The sequence below is a fragment of the Condylostylus longicornis genome, unplaced genomic scaffold (genome assembly GCF_029603195.1).
Source record: "Condylostylus longicornis isolate FDR11 unplaced genomic scaffold, ASM2960319v2 ptg000207l, whole genome shotgun sequence".
Classification (NCBI taxonomy): domain Eukaryota; kingdom Metazoa; phylum Arthropoda; class Insecta; order Diptera; family Dolichopodidae; genus Condylostylus; species Condylostylus longicornis.
The window spans coordinates 186,572-212,138 of record NW_026578175.1 but is presented as its reverse complement, the minus strand read 5'-3'; the positions used below and the strand labels follow the sequence as shown (position 1 = coordinate 212,138).

Here is a 25,567-nt window from a genome sequence, read left to right as displayed (position 1 = left end):
TTGAATTCGATTACCCAGTTAAAATTCTGTTTTCAAGATTTATTTATTTTTGTATTCTTGCCTTTGTTTCACATTAGCTGTGAAAATTAAAATATAAAATAAAACATCGTTACTGTTACACCACATGAGACAAAGCAAAAATTAAGCACGTATATACATATTTCTATATATTAGAATCCTCATCATCTGCACATTTTTTTGGCATAACAAACTGCACTAAACTTCGCGAAGTTTGTGCATATAAAAAAAACAGGCCTTGATGTATTTTTTATGTCAAGAAAAATTTTAAAAGATCAGGTGATAAAAAAGTGTATGGTATGTATGTATGTATGTCGTGTATTTGTAATATTTTTATTCCGCAACTGTATCAGATTTACTTTTGTAAGTAATTTATTAAAAATACCAAAAATATGTATGCACATATGTACGTATGTTCATATATATAATATGTATTTAATAAATAATAAAATCTGGATTCCTCTTTTTTCTTGAATATTTCAAACCCAAATGGTCTCCAATTTCATCTATAACATTTAAAGCATAATCAAGTTGTTCTTTGGTATGAGCAGCGGACAAGCAAAATCTTATTCGTCCTTCCATAATGGGAGTGGCTGGAAATCCTACTCCAACAACAGCAATATGACGAGTAGTTAATGTGCGAACAACAGCTCTAAAAAGAAAAAAATAAACTAGTGACTTCTAATTATCCCTGACATAATATTGCGTTAATATGGAAATACATTGTACTTGAGCTATGTACACACATATGTTATGCGTTATTAAAAATTTATATAAAGTACACAGTTACTAGTTTGCAAAAACTGAATATTTTTTGATTTGTAATATGCTCGATAATTGGGAGTTTTTGATAATGCAAAATGGCTTTCGCATTTGTATAAAGGCTACATTTTCAATTAAATTCCCAGCAAAAAATTGGGAGGAGAGGGGGAGATAGAGAGGCTAAGATGTTCTCGTTTTCGAGCTATTGAAAAAAACGTAGATGAGCCATAGTTTTCGAGATACAGCTCATCAAAGTCAGAATTTTTTATTTTTTGTTAAACTCGAAATTTTTCGAGAACTTTTGTTGTTTTTTTGGTTTGGTAATGTATTTTTTTTATGTACCTCTTTTTTTCAACAAGGTATACCTCAAAACGAGTTTATCTGCACACCATTAAATTTTGCTCTCCCCATTAAATTTTGTACTGGAAATTGATCTAAGAATCATTGCTGAAATTATTTGTCACCTTATACCGTGTGTATTCTTTACCACTTTCATACTATATTCTAATAAAAATTTGAATTTTGAAAAAATTTTTTTTCTAAACAAATCTTACAAATTTATCAACATTTTGTTGATTGTGGTCTAGGGAAAATTTAATACTTGATAATTTTCATAAAATTTTTGTTTAAAAAAAATCGTTTTTCAAAATATAATAATTGTTGTTTAAATAAAAATATAATATTCGCTGGCAAGTGTAATAAGCAAAAAATTTTCTATAATGAAAAATTTATTTGTTTTGCTTGCTTTTTTAAGTTGAAAAAGTGTAGCCGTAACAATATAAAATGAAAAGAAAAATATTGATCGCGCGTTACAGTCAATAAAATTTTTTTATTTTCTAAATAAGTGTAATGCAAAAGAATATACATAAGTGATAAATATTATTAAATTAAAAAAAATTGTCATTTTATATTGACGAGGAGAAAAAATGCTTGTCGAAGTTTTTTCTGAACAATTCACATAAGTGAGCATTTTGTACTTTTTCTTTTTTATTTCATCTAATATGATTTGGTTTGAATAGTCTGTAACATAATAAACAACATTGCAACTAACTTTATTACCTTATTATCACGCTTATTGTAAATCTGACTCGTAGCACTGAAATTCGGAGAAATTACGATTTCCGAAGTAGAAATGAATTACGAATTAGATATTAAATCATGCTCGTAATAAAAATAAACGTCAAAATTCTACCAGTGAAATTTTAAAACGCAACGAGAAAAAATAGAGTTGACGTTGTCAACTCTGTAATACCCGTTCGAAATTGTTATCCTATGTGCGAATAAAGATGCCATAACTGCCATATTATTTTGTGCAAAATTTCAGTACAATGAGTTTTTCAAAATACTGTGTGTGCCAAACTACTATTGAAGTTGTATGGCAGCTACCAGAAAGAGCCAAGAAATTTTAAGGAATTTGTCAAGCACATTGGCCCTATTAATATATTTACTTGTGTGAAATTTCAATACCACAGCTTTTATAGTTTCTGAGATATAGCCAAATAACTTTTGAAGTTAAACGACAGCTACCAGAAGGAGCCAAGCAATTTCAACGACTTTTATCAAACACATTGGTCCTATTAAAATATTTCCTTGTGTGAAATTTGAACACCATAGCTTTAATAGTTTCTGAAATATAGTCAAATAAGTTTTGAAGTTGTATGGCAGGTGCCAGAAGAAGCAATTTCAACGACTTTTATCAAACACATTGACCCTACTAATATATTCGCTTGTGTGAAATTTCAATACCATAGCTTTTATAGTTTCTGAGATATAACCAAATAAATTTTGAACTTGTATTGCAACTACGTGAATCGGTACCCCAATCATGTCCAATTTAAATAGGGTTCTGGCACTTACTACAATAAATCATTTGTGAAAATTTGGTGAACTTAGCTCAATTAGTTTTTGAGTTATCGTTGGGAAGGACGGACGGACTAAATCAACTCAGAATTTGACGCTGATCGAAAACATACACTTGAATCTATATCTAAGACCATTATTTCATAGCGTAACAAACGGTAAGGCAAATTTAGTATACCCTTCGAGCATTTTCTGAAGTAAAAAAAATCGCTAGGATTTGATCTGACGAAGCACTGTAACATTTGCTGAAAATCATGAATACAGCTATGGATTTTGAGTATGTCCTGGTGTTTGGAAAGTCGCAGAAGTAATTATGATGCCTAAACCCGGGGAATTCTTAAGGAAAACAACGTCTTACAGCCCCATTTCACTGTTATCAATGATGTTTAAGCTTTTTGAAATTTTTAAGGAGATTGAAGCAAATAAAAGGAAACAGGGGCCTCACACCAAACCATCAGTTTGAATTGAGAAGAAAGCATACTACAATAGTGGTCCATAGAATAAGGAATATTATAGAAAAAAGCTTAGAAAGTAAAGAAATCTGCTATTCTATATTTCTAGACGTAGCACAGACATTCGACAAGATAGCGTACAAAAGTCTTATATTTAAGTAAGGAAAAATGGCACCATCACCATTTGTAGCAATTTTGGAATCTTACTTAGCTGATAGACTATTTAGAATTGAACAAGATGCTGAATACTCCACGCTAAGAGAAATAAGAGCAAATGTGCCTCAAGGCAGTATATTGGGCCCAACGTTGTACTTGCTTTACACGGGTGATCTACAACAAATATAAAATGCTACGGTAGCCACTTTTGCTGACGATATTGCCATATTGGCAGTAGGATCGAACATTGATGATTCGACAAATAAATTACAGGAGGCAAGTTACAAAATAAGCCAGTGTAATAAAGATTAAGTTGAATGAAGCAAAATCGGTTCACATAAATTTCACCAATCGAAAAATAGTTAATCCATCCCAAATTAACCTAAAATGGAACGAACGCAGCCATCCATAACTCTGCAAATACCTAGGAATGATTTTGGATGTCAAGCTAAGGTGGAAAGAGCATATAAAGAACAAACACACAGAACTAGAAAATAAATATAGCGAAAAATTTATTGGCTCCTAGGTTGTAACTCCAATTTGGCAACTGATAATAAAGTATTGATTTATATCCAAGTTATTAAATCAATACGGCTATGTGGCATCCAACTGTGGGGTTGTGCCAAAAAGACTTACATTAACAAAATTCAAACATTCTAGAATAAAGTTTTACAGGGTATGATAAATGCGCCATGGTATATACGTGAACATGGTATGAGCAGTGAAATCCACAACGCCTTAGAAATTTCTTTGGTTGTAGATGAAATTAGGAATTGTACTAGAAAGCATAGGGCTCTTCTAGAACAGCATGTAAATATAGAAGCAGCTGGACTACTAGACGGCTGCTAGTTATGACAGAAAGACTTAAACGAACAAGACCTTTCGATTTAAAACAATATACGAATTTTCTTATGGACAGCTAGTTATGACAGAAAGACTTAAACGAACAAGACCTTTCGATTTAAAACAAAATACGAATTTTCTTATGGAAGGTATATAATTCCTGTACGGAACAACCAAGTTAGCGCAGAGGTAATAGACTTATCCGTTCAGATTTTAGCTGAATTTTTTAGGAGTCACGCCCCCCACTTAGGATCGTCCTTCTTCGCCATCCGAGATTTTTTACCTAGTAGAAAAAAAACAGCTTTAATAAAATAAAATTTTGGCACGTCGAAAAATAATGTTGCCATTGCACATTCATACGAATTCAAATCTCTACGAGTTTTACTCAAAAAGTTTACATGCGTAACTTAGTTTGAAATTCGCAGAATTCTACGGGTGAAATTCACAATGAGGAATCTCAATAAATATTTAGTTTAAATATTTTATGTGATCTTTTAGTATAATCTTTTACCTTCCTATTCTAGTTTATACAATTTTTTTTTAAATAATGTATATAGGGTGTTATTGGTGTACAACAAGATATACCATTGGTTTAAGGGTCGAAAATGGGTAAAACTTTTGTTCAGGACTAGGTACTAAAACTCGAAAATTTTCCAGTTACAGGGATTTTATGTAAGAAGAAATCTAGATCTCTAAATATGGGGAGAAATATTTTGGGCGATGCTTTTCATCCTTTCGACATGGATGATATTTTTTGTTCTGAATATATGTACATGATTATAAATATATCGTAAAATTTTTATTTCGTAAAAAAATAATACATTATGCAAAAAAATTACTTTTCAGGTTTAAAAAAAACTTTTGATAAAACAGATCAGCTTTTCAATATATTTTAAATGGCTTGAAGTTAGTTGGATTCAGTAGTTACTATTGAATTAGTAATAGTTTTCTTTTGAATATTAGTTTTATACTGAATTACACACATTTTATTATAAATTACAGTAACTACACTTACATTTTAATAATTTTTTGACTTCCTTATTTTCTATTATTTATTTTAAAACTTAACTGAGAATGGCTACTGATAATAAGACTAAAACTAGCTAAGAATTATTTACGAACAATGTGATTTTTGGTAGAATTTCCCTATTAACACGTCCCGTGTGCACACATTTGTGCTTTAAATTGAACTTCAAGAAAATCCCGTGTACACATATATGTGCATTTTGTTGAATTTGAACTCAAACATCTTTATAAAATAAGATAAAACGCCTTTATAAAATAATTTTCAGCGATAAGGCCAAAAAATTTGTTAGAAGGAATTGTCGCGTCTGTTCTGCGCATAAAATAAGAAAACCAAGTGCTTATATGTGTAAATCTTGTAAAGTAGCATTACATGTTGGAGAATGCTTTCAAAAATATCATATCAATAAAAAATACTAAAACGTTTAATTATCCATGTACCAAAATTATTAAAATATATTATCATTTTAAAAACTATTGAATTATATATTACATAATTTCTAATTGGTTACAATTTTAATAATTCGAAGTTATTTTGTTCAAGTTTCTGAATCTAAAAAGCATTTCAAATGAAATATTTTTTTTTTTTAATTTGCCCCGGTACCAGAGGAAAATTTTTTAGAAATATCGCCGAGAGATAATGTGTTAACATTCGTTCAAAAAGGAATACGAAAGTTACGAAATTTCGAAGGCATAATTTATTTGTAACTTTTGACGCTTAATTTGAAAAATTTTCGAATTTTGAAATACCTTTTTTGTATTATCCCGAAAAAAAGCATTACGACAGATCTTGGAACAGGCAAATAAAACCTAAGTTAGAATTGCATTTGAATCGAGACTACGACGCACTCGTTTTTAAAGTTTTACTATGGCATTAATACTGCGGTTAAACTAAATATAATAAACCTTTCTTCACTGCATTTTGGATGTCCCGATATAAGTTGCAAATAAAGTTTAATAAAATATCTGACAACTTAAAATTGGTTCATACCTTAGGATTTGACTCGATATGACATTGAAAACTAAAATAGTTATAATGAGGGATTTTTAACGTCACCAGTCAGACAAACAATTTTATTTGCAACTGAGACTCGTATGCAGTTACTAATTGTTGAAATCGGCTCTTACAGATTGCAGTACCACATCAAGCAATACAAAAAAAAACATAAATTGACAATCGTTTGTAGCAGGTATGAGAGCTTAACACTGATCAACGATTTTGTTTGCATATGACGTTTTGGAAATTGCAATACATGCTAATATTTAAAAAATTTATTTACCCAATTTTTGAGAAAAGATACACTAACAATGGAACAACTGGTGAATCTTCATGACCATAAGTAATAACTCCCATTTGAGCCAATCTTCTTCTAAAATATCGTGTGTTACGTGCAAGTTGCTTAATACGTTGGCTTCCTTCATTAGTTTTATCTAAACCCATGATAATTGTCATGGAAGATATAATTTGTTGTGCAATTGGTGGAGACATTGAAGTTGCATAGCCATGAGCATGACTATGAACTCTAAGAAAATTAATCAATTTCTAAAAAAAAAAAAACAAATACATATATAAATTCAAAATTTTATGTTTTTTTATAATTATAAAAAATACTTTGGATCCGGCAATATAACCTCCAGCACTTCCAAAACTTTTAGTAAAGGTTCCCATCAAAATATCAATATCCTTCGGATTAACATTATAATAGTCCACAACACCTCTCCCATTCGACCCCATAGCACCAACACTGTGGGCTTCATCTAAATACAAATAGGCTTTGTATTTATTTTTTAAAAATATTAGTTCCGGCAAACGGATAATGGTGCCCTCCATACTGAAAACACCTTCGACAATGACGAAAATTTTTTTATATGGTTTACCACTGCCTTGCCCGGATAATACTGCATCACGTAATTTTTCTTCTAAATCTGACATATTATTATGTTTAAATACTTTTGTGGTAGCTCCACTAAGACGTAATCCTAGTATAATAGATGCATGATTTTTTTCGTCACTTAAAACAAGACACCCATGAGATATCAATGACGGGAGGTTTAAGGCATTAGTTGCAAATCCCATACCGAACGTGATTGCATCTTCCACTCCCAGGAACTTCGCAGTTAATTCTTCTAAATGTTGATGAAGAGGCACAGTACCATTCTCGCACCGTGGACTACATAAAGCCAGACCCCATTTTTCGATTTGTCTTGCAGACTCTTCAGCACCTCTACCTTCAGATGAAGCGAATCCTAAATAATTATAGGATCCCAAATTAAGGCACTTAGTTTGTGTACCTGTAAATTCAAAAGACCACCCATAATCATTAGTAATTCTGTCCTTTAAAACAACTTCAGCACCAGGTACGCTACAAATTGGACGATTCCAGCAATCTCTAACACGCCTGTACACATATCGTGAGTAAAATAGTTCAAAAGGATCATATAAGGGAACGTAACCCTAACACCAAATACATTATCATAAAATCATATACGCATTTAACACATCATACTTATAAATATATATACATATATATATATATAAATATACATATATATATATATATATATATATATATATATATATATATATATATATAAATATACATATATATATATATATATATATATATATATATATATATATATATATACATATATATATTTATATAATAATATATGTACATATATATAATATATATATGTATATACACATGCATAAATTTTTTTTTTTACTTTTAAATATACTTACATCCCGACATTTTTCTTTAGCTACTTTAGGTGCAAAAAGTAATTTGTTTATGAAACCTAAAATCATTAATATGTAAAATCCTAAATAGGTCAAACAAGCCGTGTGGAGTGGAACTTCCTCAAAAGATTCTTTGTCGCTCGAGTAACTTATAAATTTTTCTTGATTGCCAGAATTATGGCAGCAAATTTTTGGCCCCTAAAAGCATATATCAGATAAATTGGCAAAAGGTTAAAAGTGTTCTCCCAGGGTTAACGAACAACTGCACATGTATATATGCATTATGTATTTTCTTTAACTTTTAGTTCACTTACCTTAGTGGAAATTGCTGGCATTTTTTTAACGAAATAAAAATATTTTCTCACAAACCGGAATTTTTAGGTCTGTATTTAATATTTTAATCGTCTTTTTCAAAATTAGGCCTCTTGAAGCTGTCTTTATGATATTAATTTCATTATTCGCAGAAACTTATATTCTTTAGACTAACTGCAATTCTAAAGCATTACTGAACAACTGTAAGCTCAAGTTTACAAAATTTCTTACTTTCCAAACTAATGGTTTAACCTAGATATGTGTCATTCGCGAACGAACTAAACTTAAAGAACGAATCAATTCACTTAACTTAGCGGATTAGTTCATTTCTTCAAAAATGAATCGTTCATCGTTCACTAAGAAATCCAATTCTCTTTTTTAGTTGGTAATTGATATACGTTTTATATTATTCCTTATTTATTTCTATATTATTATTACACAATACAAATAAAATTGAACGATATACTAAATCTAAACAAATAAAAACGAACGATGTACTGTCATTATGCAATATTGATAAAAGGAAATAAGAGATAAAATAAATTAAATTCTACACACACAAAAGTGACCGAATCGGTTGCTATAATATAAATACAACACAAGTGAAATTGAACGATATACGATTATACAATACAAATAAAAGTACTGTATAAAACGAGACATGAAGTGTAAATGAAATCCAATACAAATAAAATTGAACAATGTACTAAATAAATATAGCGTACTGCAATACAAATAAAGACGAACAAGAACTGATCAAATATAAATTAAATCCAAATAAAATGCACGAATTTACGTCACACGTGTTTATTGCCTAATAAAAATTCAATTTAAATAAAAGTGACCAAATTAAAAATCTTTATAAATAAGAATATTGAAAGATTGGACTAGTTAACCCAAATTGAAAGCTACCTGTATTAAATAAAAAAATGGAAGCCTTGAACTGGGCTGCCATATGTCTTACATTTTTCCATAAAATATTTAAAAAAGTATAATAATTATGATCTATTTTTTACATAAACATTTTAAATAAGAGGAAAATCTAAATCATTATAAGTTAACATTCTAAGGCATTGGGGATTAAAATAAAAGTAAATTAAACAATAGTTTAGAATAGGATTTCAGTTTTTTTTTCAAGGATTAAAAATAAAGATAATTATAATTATTTTTATTCTTAATATTTCTTATAAGGAATAAAAAATTTAAACTCAAATGGTTGAAAATTTTTAGTTTTCAAATTTAAAAAATTACTTATAATATCAGTTTTTTAAGTACAAGTTTTCATAAAAAAGTTTTAAACTGTTCTCTACGTTTTAAATGTTTTGGTTTATATAAGTAGAGACATTTTGTGGTTCAAAACTTATTAATTTACAAAACTCATTATATATTCCTTTCTTTAAAATTAACCATAAATACCAAGAAACATGCAATTATATTTACAGAAGGGAAGTGAACGAAATGAACGATTGAACGAGATTTTATAATCGGTCATTGAAAAAAAGTAGTTCGTTCAGAACGAATTACTGAAATGAACGATATTGCCCATAACCAGTTTAACCCAGCATTTACACGTACAAGTTACTTGCAAGAAAGTTGCAATCTATACAAAAATTTTACTAACACATTGAAATATTTCTACTTGCTTGTTTACTTGCAGTTCAACTTGCAAGAAAATTTTGCTGCCAGTAATTTGAGCAAGTAATTTGACATATTGAGAAATTCACAAAAAAAAATTTGTTGTTTTGATTTTTTTTTTTTTTTAATTTAAAATTTTTGAATTTTATTTTGAAAAAATTAAACTTAGCAAACTTATGGTTTCTAAAATTTATAAACAATTATATATATTGCTAGTTGTTTTCTTCTCAAAGACATTTTCAAAAATTAACTTGCTAAACGCCTACGTCATAATAGCAAGTAATTTGACATTTCGAAAAACTAATTGACAATTAATATTATACAAACTTGCATGCAAGTAACTTGTATGTGTAAATGCTGGGTAACCCACGGCTGATAGAAATACTGATAATTGACATTTTTGCTATGTAAAGGCTTAACCACAACAAAATTTTCGATATTTTCTTGAATGTGGATAAAATTAAAACTAATACCTGAATTACATTTCATTCAAAAATATTTTACAATACTTGACATCTCACAAATACAGTTTATTTAAATTATAATTTGTATTATTATAAAACAAAAGTACGTAAATAAACCGTTTGCAACGCTAAGGGATAATGCTCTGAGATATAGACTCAGGTGTATGTTTAAGATCAGCGTCGAATTCTGAGTTGATTTAGCCGTCCGTCCCAGCGATAACTCAAAAACTAATTGAGCTAAGTTCACCACAGTTTTACAAATGATTTGTTGCAGTAAGTGCCAGAACCCTATTTAAATTTGACATGAATGGGGTACTGGTTCTGGTAGCTGTCATACAACTTCAAAAGTTATTTGGCTTTATCTCGGAAACTATAAAAGCTATGGTATTGAAATTTCACACAAGCGAATATATTAGCAGGGCCAATGTGTTTGATAAAGGTTGTTGAAATTGCTTGGCTCCTATTGGTATCTGCCATACAACTTCAAAAGTTATTTGGCTATATCTCAGGAACTATAAAAGCTATGGTATTGAAATTTCAAACAAGCGAATGTATTAGTAGGACAATGTGTTTGATAAAAATCGTTGAAACTACTTGGTTCCTTCTGGTAGCTGCCATACAACTTCAATAGTAGTTTGGCACACACAGTATTTTGAAAAACACATTGTACAACTTAAAATCATAGTCTGTTCCATAGTCAGTTATGGCATATTTATTCGCACATAGGATAACAAATTCGGCACGGATATCATTGACCTTGTCAACTCTATTTTTTTTGGTTTTTTTTTTAATTTGTCAGTTTGCATGGTGAATCGTCTTTACCGCATAGTTTAACAGCTACAAAACATATACATGTCTATTTTCCGACCTTAACTTTTGCATTCAAAGTTAAAGATTTCTTAAAGAAATTACTATAACAAAGCTCACATTGTTGAATATAGCAAATTAATATTAATTTTTGGTTAATCTGTACAAGATTACTTTGTATAATTATTGTACAAGACGACTTAGTATAAAAATTCTACCAGAAATAACTAAGCAGACTTAGTATAAAATTCTACCAGAAATAACTATGTATGTATACCGAAGCCCAATTTTTCAGAAACTAAAAATTAAAAAGGGGCTTTCCTTCTTTTGAGCACAAAATAAACATTAAAACAATAACAAAACGTAGAAAAAAAGTAAAAAAAAATGAAATTTAATATTTTGAGGATTTTAAAAAAATAATTAAATAATTTTAAAAATGATGTTGATAAACTTGATCCTAATGATGTTGATCATTTTGTCTTCCATTTATTTCCATTTCATTTGTTCAAATATTATGACAAAATGTGTACATATTAACGCAGTCAATACTTTTAATAATAGGGAAAAAACATAGTGTTCTTTTGAAAAAAAAAAATGCTGAAAATCAAATCATATTAACTAAATAATTTAAAGTTTTTAAAATTTTTAAATTTTTAGAAAATTTTTGAATAATATATTTATAAGTATGTTTGTGTTTCTCATATACGCACACAAAGAAATGCTTTTTATTAAGGTTTTTGAAGGAAAATTTCTATTTACCAGTTTTTTTAAAAAGAATATTGGTTCACGTCAGAAATTGTAATTTTAATATTTGATTTTTGTACCTACTTGAATATTTTGCAATATTTTCTACCTCACATATTTTGTAATTTTCAGTATATTTTTCTTAAAAACTGAAAAGTAAAAATTTGCCATCCAAAAAAACTGAAAAATAGAATTTAAAAAGCTAAAAAATTGAAAAATAAAATGTTCACGTGTTTTTGTATGAATTCCTAGGTCTCTAAAATAGTTTCTGATTCTACTTTAAGAGGTTCGATACATTTTGGGAGCATTTTTTTTTTGAAGTTGAATACATTTTAGTTTTTACTGAGTGGGAACACTTCCTGCATGTTGTATGTATTCTACTTGTTTTTTTTTTTAACTTGAATTTTCACACCACGTTTCGTCCGTTTTTCCCTCATACTGAATTTGTAGTTTTTTAGTTATGAAATTTCACACTAATATAATCAAAAACTTATAATTGAATACAAAAAATTCTATTAGCTAAAAGAGTTGAACATTATTATGTAACAGGTACATTACTTATTAATTAAACAACTAAACGTTGTATTAGTAATTCAGTATATAAGTGTAATAACACAATACCTATTTATATATATTTCTTGTGAGTGTGTGTTTCAAATAGTAGATTGCATGTAGCATCTCAATGTAAACAATACTTGGTAATCATGTGGATTACAATATAAAGCAATGTGTAGATTATAAAGCAATTACTTATTACTTAAACAATTACACGTTGTATTAGTAATTACGTATTCAAACATATCTGTGGTTACATTTTTTTTTTTATATCAGACATCCATTGCTTAGATCAAGCATTAAGCATATCGCCAACATGCGCAAAAAAAAACATCATCTAGTCGCAACTATGCAACATACGGATCCATAAATTCTAGCCCACCTCATTACGAAACCTAGCTTCAATTAGCCCTACTGACGATCATATTCAAATAAGCACCAAAATCCAGCTTGCGATCGAACATAACCCCAAGATCATAAAAAATGCTCACCCTCTCCAATACCACCCCACCAAGGCAATAGTCATGCCGGGCAATAGAAGACTCCCTCCTCCGCAAAAAGTTCATGACCTGAAACTTTCCAATGTTAAGTTCCAAGCCATTTACCCGACACCAGTCCCAAAAAACATCCAAATCCCTCTATAATTCTAGACAATCAACCGCTGACCGAACCGTCCTCACAATCTTGGAGTCACCTGCAAAACTATAAAGCGCGGAATTCACAACAGAAGTATGGAACCCAAAAGACTACCCTGCGGAACACCCGACCCGGCACAGTAGATACCAGACAGAGCAGAACGAAAAGAAACCTAATAAAATCTGCGAGACAAAAAATCTGCAATGTAGATCCACATTAACCGCAAATTCTTTAACGTCAAAATTTTGATTTTAGTCTGCAAACTGTCTGAAACTAAAACTTTTACGGACAGAAATCTAGTAAACTTTTTACCCGTAATTGACTTTGAATTTTGATCATCCGTAAACGTCAAAACAAAAAAAATTTTTTTTTTAGATTTAAAATAATTTTATACTTACATATTAAAAATTAACAATAAAAATATTTTTTATATTATTTTTAACGTAATGATAGTCGCTCAACACATGAAATTTATTTACTGAATTACGTCAGACTGTCTGCATGTAAAAAAAAAAATCTACAATTTTGACGCTTAATTGACTTTTTTTAAACGTTTAAGAATTTAAACTTTGACTGAGAGTAAAAACGTAGTAGAGTATCCGTAAACTCAGACAACTCAGATTTTGTAAAATTTGACGTTTAAGAATTTACCATAAGCTACGAAGAGAAAAACACACGCCAGCCAACTTTCTCAGTATAACCTGCGGAATAGTATCGAAGGCCTTACTAACATCCGTAAAAATAACATCGACCTGACCACCCCCTCCATAATATTAATAGTATCCGAGACAAACCCAACCAAATTGCTAACAACAGACCTGCCTCTCTGAAAACCATGCTGGCTGGGGTGAATATAAGGATTACAAAAAGAGTAGAAGTAATCAACCAAAATATTTTCGAAAAGCTTCGGAATAGCTGAAATCTTAGCAATAAGCCAATAATTACTAACCGAAGAACGTAAACCCTTCCTATTAACCGGAGCAATATACGACTCCTAAGATATGCACCATACAAATCACCACAAAGAGACCTAAGGTCATTATAGGCCGAGCAAAACCTGGCATAATAAGTAGAAGACCTCGAAACCACATAAGACCGCCAAGCAGAATTCCTAACTTTTATAAGATGCTACAACTCAGGGGTGCACCAAGGAGGAGAAGACATAAGTATGTAACCTATCTCTAACCACTGGCACAGAAGCCAGAACCTATGCAGACAATCGTCAACATTCGCACCAGCCAAGATAATAGATTCAAGCTCAACCGAACACAACAAATCATCCAATAACTCGAAATCAGCCCTACGAAAATTAAAGCTGAAACCATACCCCCCTCCCCCCCCCCCCCCCCCCCCCCGAACGCAACAGCAGAACCTAACATTCCGAGAGAAAATATAATAAAGACAGGCTGATGGTCATCATCCGGACGACAAATAAACTGGTCACAAGAAGACACAGGAAAACTACCAGGATCAGAACAAAAGACGATATCCAGCTGCCTACCAAACCTATTACGAACACCACTAATTTGCCACAAGTCACACGAACCAAAATTGTCGAGAAACTCTGATTCAAAGCCCAACGGGGCATTAGAAGCCACATGAGATCGCCATCAGAGGAGACCCACTCAAGACCAGGCAAATTAAAACCACCCACCAACACAAAACTATCAAAAGAATTTATACAATCAAAAACAGGCGCAACCTGGGTAGACAATTCCCTGTAAGTCACAGCCTTACGACCAGCATTCAAACTAGGAGTACAATAACAAACAAGAATATACAAAAACGAGCAATCCACACCAATCTTCACACACACAAATTCAAACACATCACAAGATAAAAGAGACACAAGCCCAGACAAAAACGTCAACCTCACGGCCAAGAGAACCCCACCACCCCTCAAACCTACACTTTCTGCCCGAAACACCTGAAAATTAGACGAAAAAAGCTCCTTGCTAAAAAAAACCCACAATTAAGCCACGTCTCCGCAAGGGCCACGATATCATGCGGAACAGATTGCGAAATGCATCCCCAGTCTAAGTACGAACGTCCCTCATATTCTGATAAAAAATAGACACTACAATCTTCCCGCCCGGCAACGAATCACCAATTAATTTTTTGAGTCAGACCGCACCGCCGACCAAAATCCGAACTATAACCAAGAGAAGCCGGCGAATGCAAGGACACCAAATCAATCCCAGTCGAAAGCGACGAAGCACCAGTCCCAAGCGCCCCAGATACTGGGAGAAACATAACAGGCTTTAAACATTCGCCCAGCGAAGTGAAATCAGCCACATCCCCATCAAGAACTGGAGAATCCGGCGAATCAGTAACTGGAGAAAACATCATAATCCCACCAAGTTCCGTCGAAAAGGCCCCGCAAAAATTATCCAAATCCCTAGACACCTTTTTAAAAACAGAACCCAACTTCGGCAACTGCAAGGACAGGGGCCCCAATGGAAGCTTCCTATAATCACAGCAAAACCAACAAACATCTGCAGTCTCACGAATAAAATCAGCATTACTGCCCCCAATGTTAAGACACTTCGAATAAAAAGCTCCAACAAACCAACAAACACCTGCAGTCTCACGAATAAAATCAGCATTACTGTCCCCAATGTTAAAACACTTCGAATAAAAAGCTATGTCACAAAATTCAGATGTATGGTTACGTGATGTCAAAAAAAAAGAACAAGATCAAATTATTTATCCACCAAAAAAAAAAGAACAATAAATTATTGCACAAAAAATGTAAATAAGACCAAAAAATAATATAAGAATACTACAAATTATTGATTATTATCTAATGAATAAATTATTGATCAGAAAGAAAGAAAAAAGAAAATACGGCCAGCAGACCAAAAAAATAAAAACCGCCAATAAACCAGGAAAGGGTTAATGAAATATAGAGTATACAAAAATTAGAGTAGGAACAATGAGTGAAAATTAAGGAAAGAACGACCGAGAGGGCAACAGAAGAATAACTGTGATAATAAAAAAAAAATACTCAAGAGAAAATACTCGAGAAATTAAAATAAAATAATAACAAATTAAACAAAAATTAAGTTAATATTTTTAGTTAGTAAATCGGCCAGTTGCTCTTTTGAGTCGATGTATGATAATTCAAATGTTTCCCACAATGCTCTTTAATGAAATGAAAACGAATATCGATGTGTTTTGTCCTTTTATGTGTACTTTCATCTTCAATTATATTTATGACACTTTGATTATTCACAAATAGGTTTGCAGTGTTATTAATGATCATAAGTTCCTTACTAATATTAATAGCAGTTATTAACTCCTTCACTCCTTCTGATGCCGCTACATACTCAGCTTCTGCTTTTCTATCAAAGTTTTTCTATCAAAGTTTTATTCTCTGTACCAGGTGTGGAAACGGTTTTACGATCTCCCATATTAACTTCATCAATAATTTTTCAATATATTTTCTTTGTTTCATAAAAATTAAACCATCTTCTTTTCTTTTAGTTTCCATTTCTATAAAGTTATTAAATGATTCTACACTATTTTCAAATTTTTCTCTTAAATAATTCATCAGTTCACCAATTTGATTCTGCTTCTTTCAAAATTATAGTAATATCATCAACATACATTATTAGAATTAACAACGTATTTTGTTTGTAAAATAAACATGGATTATAATCAGATTTTAGCAATTCCTAATTAATTAAAGTTTTAGTAAGTTTTTCATTCCAGTATTTAGCAGCTTGCTTGAGTCCATATATACCTTTTTTAAAAGACAATATCTTCCTCTATTAACGTTAAATCCTTAAGGTTGTTCTATGAATATTTCTTCTTTTATATCATCCTTTAAAAATGTTTTCACATCCAATTGTCCAACATTTAAATTATATGCTACTGCAAATCCAAACATCATCCTAATTGTTTTAACTTGTGAAACAGGAATGTACGTTTCCATGTAGTTACACGTATAACCATATTCTTGTGAAAAACCTCTTGCAACCAGCCTTGCTTTCCTACGTCTATCATTTTTTTGGGTTGAATACAATGGGTTGAAAAAACCCATTTAGTTGTTATAGCTGCTTTGGGCATTTTCTGTAGTTCTTCTACAAGAGACAAAAAAAAACACATAACAGTCATTGTACTTAGCTGGGTGTTTTATTTTTCGACGATTTCTTTCATTAAATTGTCGTTCATTCTGTGATATAGGTTGACTTTTAGTTCGTATTTCTGGTAAATCTTCGTTTTGTATTTCAGGTTAATCTTCGTTTTGTATATTAGGTAAAATTTAATTTAGCATTTCAGGTAAATTCTCGTTTTTATTTGAATTTCCTTGTACAATAGTTATTTTCGTAATTTTATCCTTTATGAATATAACATTTCTAAATGTTTCAACAACATTTTGTTCTGGTAAATATATTCTGTATACTTTTTCATGTTTAATCAAATTAAATTTCCACACAATTTTTCAACCAATTTGCTAATTATTGTACATCCAATTTTATTATTATTTTATGACCTCTTCTGATAACAGCTGATGATGATAACAAATTATATTTTAGTTGTAGTACATACAAAGCATCCTTTGTCTCACATATTTCCAAATTTTACTATTACGTTTACATTTATTGATCCAGATCCTGCTGCATTTATAATCTGACCGTTCCCAATTGTGATGTTCTTATGTTCTTTTAAATCTTCAATTGTATCAAAATACCTTTTATTTGGACATATATGGTGAGTTGCACCACTATCCCAATATCATATTTAATCATTGAATTTACCATTTACAAAAAGTGCGTGATTTTTGGTGTTATTCAAAAATTGATTATCTTTATTTTTATATTTGAAATATTTGCTATTCTGAAATCTGCACTCATTTTTCCAACGCCCTGCTTTCCACACTTGAAGCATTCGCCATTTTTAAATTCTTTCACACCAAAATTTCTTTTGGAAAATTTTTTGTACTTTACCATTAAAGCACCTTCCACTTCACCATGTGTGCTCAGTTTTAACCATTCTTCTTCGTTCAACAACCGTGTCGTTAAATTATTTTTAGTTTTATCTTCTTTTTATGTTTCTCAATTTTCATATGTATACGTATAAAATTTCTGCTGTGAATTGTGAAAACCACTTTCTGAAATTTTTGCATGATGACTGACTGACTAGCATGATGTTAAAGATGTTGAAACTTTTTCATTTACAGATGTTACTATAATTTTTTGAATAATTTTTAAGTCATCTTTATTGTGTTTATTAATTTTTCTTTGTGTAGACAAATTCTGGTCAAATTTTTTTTCTTCGCTACATAATAAATTCCTTCAGCCTTTAATAATACCGTTATGTGGAACCGCCACATGTTGAAATTCCTTTCATCCAAATTAATAATTTTGAAACCTTCCGTTGAACTCTCCATTTTGTTCTTTATCAAATTATTTTCCTTGTTGAACCTTTTTCCTTATTTCCTTATTAAACCTTTTTTTTTTTATTTCATTTTAGTTTTTGGGAACCTAGGCCCATATCATGTAGATTTTAATCCTTAATGTATTGCGGTCATTTAAATTAACCCAGCATTTACACGTACAAGTTACTTGCAAGAAAGTTGCAATCTATACAAAAATTTTACTAACACATTGAAATATTTCTACTTGCTTGTTTACTTGCAGTTCAACTTGCAAGAAAATTTTGCTGCCAGTAATTTGAGCAAGTAATTTGACATATTGAGAAATTCACAAAAAAAAATTTGTTGTTTTGATTTTTTTTTTTTTTTAATTTAAAATTTTTAAATTTTGTTTTGAAAAAATTAAACTTAGCAAACTTATGGTTTCTAAAATTTATAAACTATTATATATATTGCTAGTTGTTTTCTTCTCAAAGACATTTTCAAAAATTAACTTGCTAAACGCCTACGTCATAATAGCAAGTAATTTGACATTTCGAAAAACTAATTGACAATTAATATTATACAAACTTGCTTGCAAGTAACTTGTATGTGTAAATGCTGGGTAAAGTGAAGACAACAATACAAAAGTGCGCTTTTTATTTCACAAATCGCCTGAGAAATGAAGCAGCGTATAAAAAAAGTTTCAACTTGCATTCAAAAATTTAAGGAAAATCAAAGTTTCGTTCTAAAATTTGTCACTTAAAAAATAAGCTTTTCACGTACATATGTAGGTATAAGCTTTTATACTGTGCATTATATTTTTTAGATTTTATTAAAATAAATGCATTTACTGGTATTCGTAGGCTTGGGGTTTTGAAATTTCAGAATGTCGTTCTGCTTAATTGTTTTAATTTTGAAGATAAATGTGTGAAACAAATTATGCGCCATTTCATTTTACTCTTATTTTTTGGATGACTTACACTACATCAATTCAACATAAAAATTCTTATCATTCGCTTGATTATTAAACAACATTTTTTCAGTTCAATATAAGTAGTAGATATTACCAATTAATTTTTAATTCTGTGATTGATAACAGTTTTTTCAAAAACAAAAGCAAAACATAGTAGTAGAAGTTCATAACGATCATGTAATTTTGAAATTCATTCAAAATTTTTTGTTGATAAACAAAAAGAAAATATTGGTATATATAATGTCTTTATATCTAACAAGTCCCAATGCTCAGAGAGAAACTTGAAAGCACGACCTTATTTGATATGGGTTTTTTTAAATCGAAGTGGCTATTTTTTGAGAAGAAATATTAAAATAAATTCACACTTATTATAAAGCAGGTAAAATTTAGAAAATATATTTGAAAAATCAAAAAAATATATTAAAATTTTCATTGATAATTATTTTAAAATTTAAAAAAAAGCGGAAAAACAACAAGCACAATCTTCGCCTTCAACGTTTTATATGTTATTGAAAGCATTTCATTATTTTTAAGTGAACAGCTTTTTTTTCTCATAGGGTAAGTTAACTCAAGATATGGGGAGTAACTGTGGTGTCAAGTTGAAAATATAATTAATGAAAGAAAAAATTTGAAGAGGGAATTAGAAAATAATATCTAAAATACAATCAAATATTATTTGTTAAATACAAATTTTATATAAACTTCAAATTTTTACCTCTATTTTTATTTGAAAAAATATTAAAAACTTACTATCATTTATATCAATTACCTTAGAAAAAAAAATATTTAAAATGTCTGGAAAAAACAATCATATATTTTTATGACCGGATTTGAATATTTTTTTATTTTTGAAATAAATGGTATTTTACCAAATGACTCAAAAATTCCGACTGTAAAATAACAGGTATTTTAAAATTTTTGTTCTTTAATATTCTTTCCGTTTAGAATTAAGACAGGTCATACATACACATGCAGGACATTTTATAAATAGATTGCTCTTGTTTACCTGCTAATAAAATATGAAAAAAGAGAACAGCAAAATTTTTGAAGCACTCAATATAACATGTTTGAAATAGTTTTAAAAACCTACTTGGAAGTAGGTACATACATATTTATTTTTAATAATTTAAAAACTAACTGAAATTATTTGAAACAATTTTATAAGTAACGTAGGAATAATCGAAATGAGATAATTCAAATTGTTGAAATGTGTCAACCTATATTACTTTTAATAACATTTTTGTTAGCCGACGCTACTCAACTTACCTTATTGGGAAATACAAAATGTGCATAAAAAATCATACATCCTTCCTCATTAACATTTGAAACCATACTGAAATATGAATTTGAAATTTTTTTTCATTTTTTCTTTCCTCCTACCTTTCTTTCTTTTTCGTGCAATAGAATTTAAATGGGAAGCTTTTTAAAAAATGTGTATAATATCCTGAGATTTTTAAAAATATTAAACTCTTTTTTACTTAAAAAAAAAGAAAAAAATAATAAAAAATATGACACGATCAGTGGCATTTAAAGAAAAAACCAGCAACGAAGCCAAAAATTCGTAATATTTCGTAAAAAATATTGAGTATTGGGACTTGTTATATATAAAGACATTGGTATATACAATCTCAATATCAAGCTATGCATTCCATTATTTAAGAATATTGCTCTCATTCTCTTTTTCTAATTTCTTTCTATTCTCATTTTTAATTTTTTTTTGTTCTTGTTGTTTACTAACGCAAAAGTATACAGAAAAAGTAATACATTATAATAATGTGTTTGTTTGGTGAGTGAGCGACAACTAAGCATAAATAAAATTTTGCATATATGAAACAATTTAAATATAATGTGTACGAACGAGTGTAGCCAGGCCGATCACTAATCATAATAAAAATTTTCCTTTGTGATATAATTACATATATGTGTACGAGCGAGTCTTGCTAGGGAGCAATCTCAGCAAAATAAAAATCTGGCTTTATGAGATAATTATATGTGTACGCATAAGTGTTGATCTTATTCATATTAAACAATACAAATTATGTGTGCATGTATATTTATACCCGTACGAACGTATGTTCGAAGGGTATACTAAATTTGCCTTACCGTTTGTAACGCTAAGAAATGACGGTCTTAGATGTAGACTCAAGTGTATGTTTTTGATCAGCGTCAAATTCTGAGTTGATTTAGCTTTGTCTGTCCGTCCGTCCCAACGATAACTCAAAAACTAATTGAGCGAAGTTCATCAAATTTTCACAAATCATTTATTGTAGTAAGTGCCAGAACCCTATTTAAATTGGACATGATCGGGGTAGCTGCCATACAACTTCAAAATTTATTTGGCTATATTCTCAGAAACTATAAAAGTTCTGGTATTGAAATTTCACTCGAACGAATAGATTAGTAGAGCCAATGTGTATGATAAAAGTCGTTGAAATTACCTGGCTCCTTCTGGTACCTGCCATACAAGTTCAAAAGTTATTTGGCTATATCTCAGAAACTATAAAAGGTGCGGTATTGAAATTTCCCACAAACGAATATATTAGTAGGGCTACTGTGTATGATAATAGTCGTTGAAATTACTTGGATCCTTCTGGTACCTGCCATATAACTTCAAAAGTTATTTGGCTATATCTCAGAAACACAAGCGAATATATTAGTAGGGCCAATGTGTTTGATAAAATTCGTTAAAATTTCTTGGCTCTTTCTGGTAGTTGCCATACAACTTAAATAGTAGTTTGGCACACATAGTATTTTGAAAAACACACAGTACAGAAATTTTGCATAAATTAATATGATAATACGGCAACTTAAAGTCATGGTCTGTTCCATAGTCAGTTATGGCATTTTTATTTGCACATAGGATAACAAATTCGTACGGGTATCACAGAGTTGACAAGGTCTATATGAGACGATTTCACTTATGTATATGTAGGATTGAATGTGTACAGCTGTATATTTTCTGTTTATAGGCATGATATACGAATTTATTCTAGTATGTATGTAAAAGGAAAAGTTAATAATTGCAATTTTGATGATTCATACATTGAAAAAAAAAATTTTGTGTATTCGTACAATAAATAAAAATAAAAGAATAGTGTAGAGTAAGAAAATGTATCAATAATTTTCATTCTACGAGTATTTCATTGTATGGTGCAAAAGGAAAATATATGAAGATCAATACTTAGTGTTTGCGTAACTGTCCGTTTTTTTCATGCACCTTTTTTATATTATTAGGAATAAAATATTATATTTGTATGTAAGTACATTTTATCAAGTTAATTTCGCTATAAATTGAATTAAATTTGTATTAAAAATTTTTTTTTTAAATTTATGGTTTTTTTAAGTTTTTAATGGCGCCCCTGCTTTTTGTCGCCCTGCAAATGCATAATTTGCATATATGAACCGTCCGCCCCTGCTTGAAATTAAACTTTATTTTTCTGATTACAAAATTAAACAAACAAACTTAATAGGAGAGATAAATGCGTTCCGGAACATGTTTTTTAAAACTTAAGAAAATTTTCTAATGAATTTTAAAAATCTTTTTAACAAAAATTAAATATATGTAATTTTAAATAAGATCAATTTCAAATAGTAAGGTCTAATTCTATTAATGAAATTTTCGTTACTACATAGTAGTCTATGAATTTCTTTGGTAACAATTTGCACAGTTTTTGATTCAATTTTTAGTTGATTTAATTTTGAATATAAATATTCTCGTTAGTCTACTTCCAAAGTTTGGTAAATTTTGTTTAGTTATTTTTTTAAAAAATAACTAAAATAATACTTTTTTTGTTTTTTTTTTTTTATTTTTTTTTTACCACCCCACCACTTTGAGTATCCCATTTCGACCACTGCAAACAACAAAATTTATCTGTCATATAATTATCAAATTTATATAATCTGTTCACAACAGCAAAGTATAAAGTGAAAACTAACTTCAACACAAGTCAAGTAAGCAAATTTTATTATTAACTTCAGTGAAGCCGACTTCAAGCTAAGTAACGCTTATATGGAATTACAACTATTATGCAAATGTACATAATATACATATTGTATAATGTATATACAATACATGAAATTTTAAAGCTATATAATAATATAGCTTTCATACATTCAAATGTTTTTAACTAACTTAATGAAAAATAAAATTTTATAAAAAATAAATTTTGTTATCAAAATAAAAATAATAAAATTTTTACCAAACTTACTTTAATTTTATTTTAGTTCGGTGTTTTCAATACATTCGTTTTTTTACAATGCCTACACAATTCTTATTACCATCTATTTCCTAAAAAAAATGGAATATTTAAAGCAGGGCTTCTTAAACTTTTTAAATAGCGACCCCCTTCAAGCTTAGGAAATTTTAAATGACTCCCTCCTCCATATAATGAAATATATATTAACCGTATATGTAGATGTACCCCTTCATTTCACATATATATATAATTGGAAACGTTGATGGGATATCGGTCCTAATAAAACACAATAAATAGAATGACATAAAACTATATATATATATATATATATATATATATATATTCAATAGAAAAAATAAACTTTTGTAACAATTTTTTTATAAGAAAACATAAAACTATATCTATATATTCAATAGAAAAAATAAACTTCTGTAACAATTTTTTGACCCCCTTTCAGTAGTCTCAGACCCACAGTTTAAGAAGTCCTGATTTAAAGAATAGTGGAACTGGCAAACAAATGGAAATTAACGGCTTTGAATAAGTCAAATTACTTATAAAGTAAATATACTTTGGTTCAAATCTACTTATGCAAAGAAAAACCTTTTTTTTTTTTTGTCATTTATTTATTGGATTTTGAACGATTTACATCTAATTAGAGCACATTACAAAACAAAAAAAAAAATATTGTTATTTTTTATGACAATACAAATAATAATATACAAAATAGAAATTGTGTTTCTAGAATACAAAATTTGATTTTGAAAAGAGATAAAAACAGGTAACAATTTGTAAAATCATTAATGTATCATTCACGATACCCCACGTAATATTTAAGTGCGAAACCAAAAATTTCTAATAATAAGTATTGTGAAGACAACAACAACTTTGCTACAACATTACAGTTTTCCTATAATATCATAAATAGTTTTATTACAAGAATAATTTTTGAAAACCTTTTATTTTTCCCATCATTTATTACAAGTACAATAGGAATTTTAAATTGACGAGAAGTACTGAATCTACAATTGAATAGCTTTCGCAGTGTTTGTGGTGTTATTACCTATATCGTTCTTGTAAAAGTCGTTTGACATTGTTTTTAGTTTAAACTTTGTTTGACATTTAACTGTGCTTGATATTTTATAGCCATTCAAAAATACCTACAGAAAAAAAAAATTTAATGGACAAATATACCAAAACTTGTATGCACCACAAAAGAGCAACGGATTTCATATAAAAGCAGAAAAAAAAGCAACTATTAAAATTCTGTCTACGAAAAAGGAAAACGAGATCAGAACTTCATCCGCAAAAATTATGTTTTATCATTTTCTAAAAGCTGTAAGTCTATTAATGCAAAATACGAAATTAAATGCATATTTAACTTGAACTTATTTTTAATTTATGAATTACTTAATATGTGTATCAAAAACATTAAAAGAAATTATAAAGTAAAAAATATTGTAAAAAACAAAACATAACAACAAGCTAATTTATTAAATAAGAATTAAATAAAATTGTACATTAAAATTATAAATTAAAAGTAAAAATAACTCAATTTGTTGATATAATAAAAATTATTATTAAAAAAAGCATTATCAAAACAATCCGTAAAAAATTATTATTAATAATTTTCATGCAAAAATTTCTTAAGCAATTAGTACTTATATTTTAAAATTATAGCTGTACGTTATTAAATAGCTCAGTTAAATTGTTAAAATTAAAAAGAATTTATATATTGAAAACAAATATTCAATATAGAATAAAGTACGCTCTTAGATTTTTAATTTTTCAAAGAAAACATTTGTTTTTGTTTTGCTTTAAATTAAATTAACTTTGGATGACATAATTTTACTACCACCGGAGTTTTTTTAAGCAAAATGAGCTTATGTTTGATAAAATGAAGCACACAAATAAATATTTTTAATTAATTCAAATCTTTGTTATATAATCACCTAGATAGAGTTTTCCTAGGTATAATGAAATGAAATATATTTGCCTTTATAGGGTGAAGATTTGGTCACTAAGAAAT

General features: G+C 29.2%; 1 protein-coding gene across 2 annotated transcripts; it reads right to left on the bottom strand.

Annotated features, from left to right (window-relative positions):
- Positions 1–367: 367 nt before the first annotated feature.
- Positions 368–8,496, bottom strand: LOC129616436 (serine palmitoyltransferase 2). Of its 2 annotated transcripts, XM_055532063.1 has the most exons (6): positions 8,401–8,496; positions 8,172–8,351; positions 7,861–8,055; positions 6,727–7,569; positions 6,395–6,657; positions 368–670 (listed from the first exon to the last, which is right to left on the bottom strand). In XM_055532063.1, exons 2-6 carry the CDS (start codon positions 8,190–8,192, stop codon positions 454–456), a joined length of 1,539 nt encoding a protein of 512 aa, XP_055388038.1. In that variant the 5' UTR covers positions 8,193–8,351; positions 8,401–8,496; the 3' UTR covers positions 368–453. The 2 variants fall into 2 exon arrangements, with proteins under 2 accessions (XP_055388038.1, XP_055388037.1); XM_055532062.1 differs by having other exon boundaries at positions 8,172–8,449.
- Positions 8,497–25,567: the final 17,071 nt, after the last annotated feature.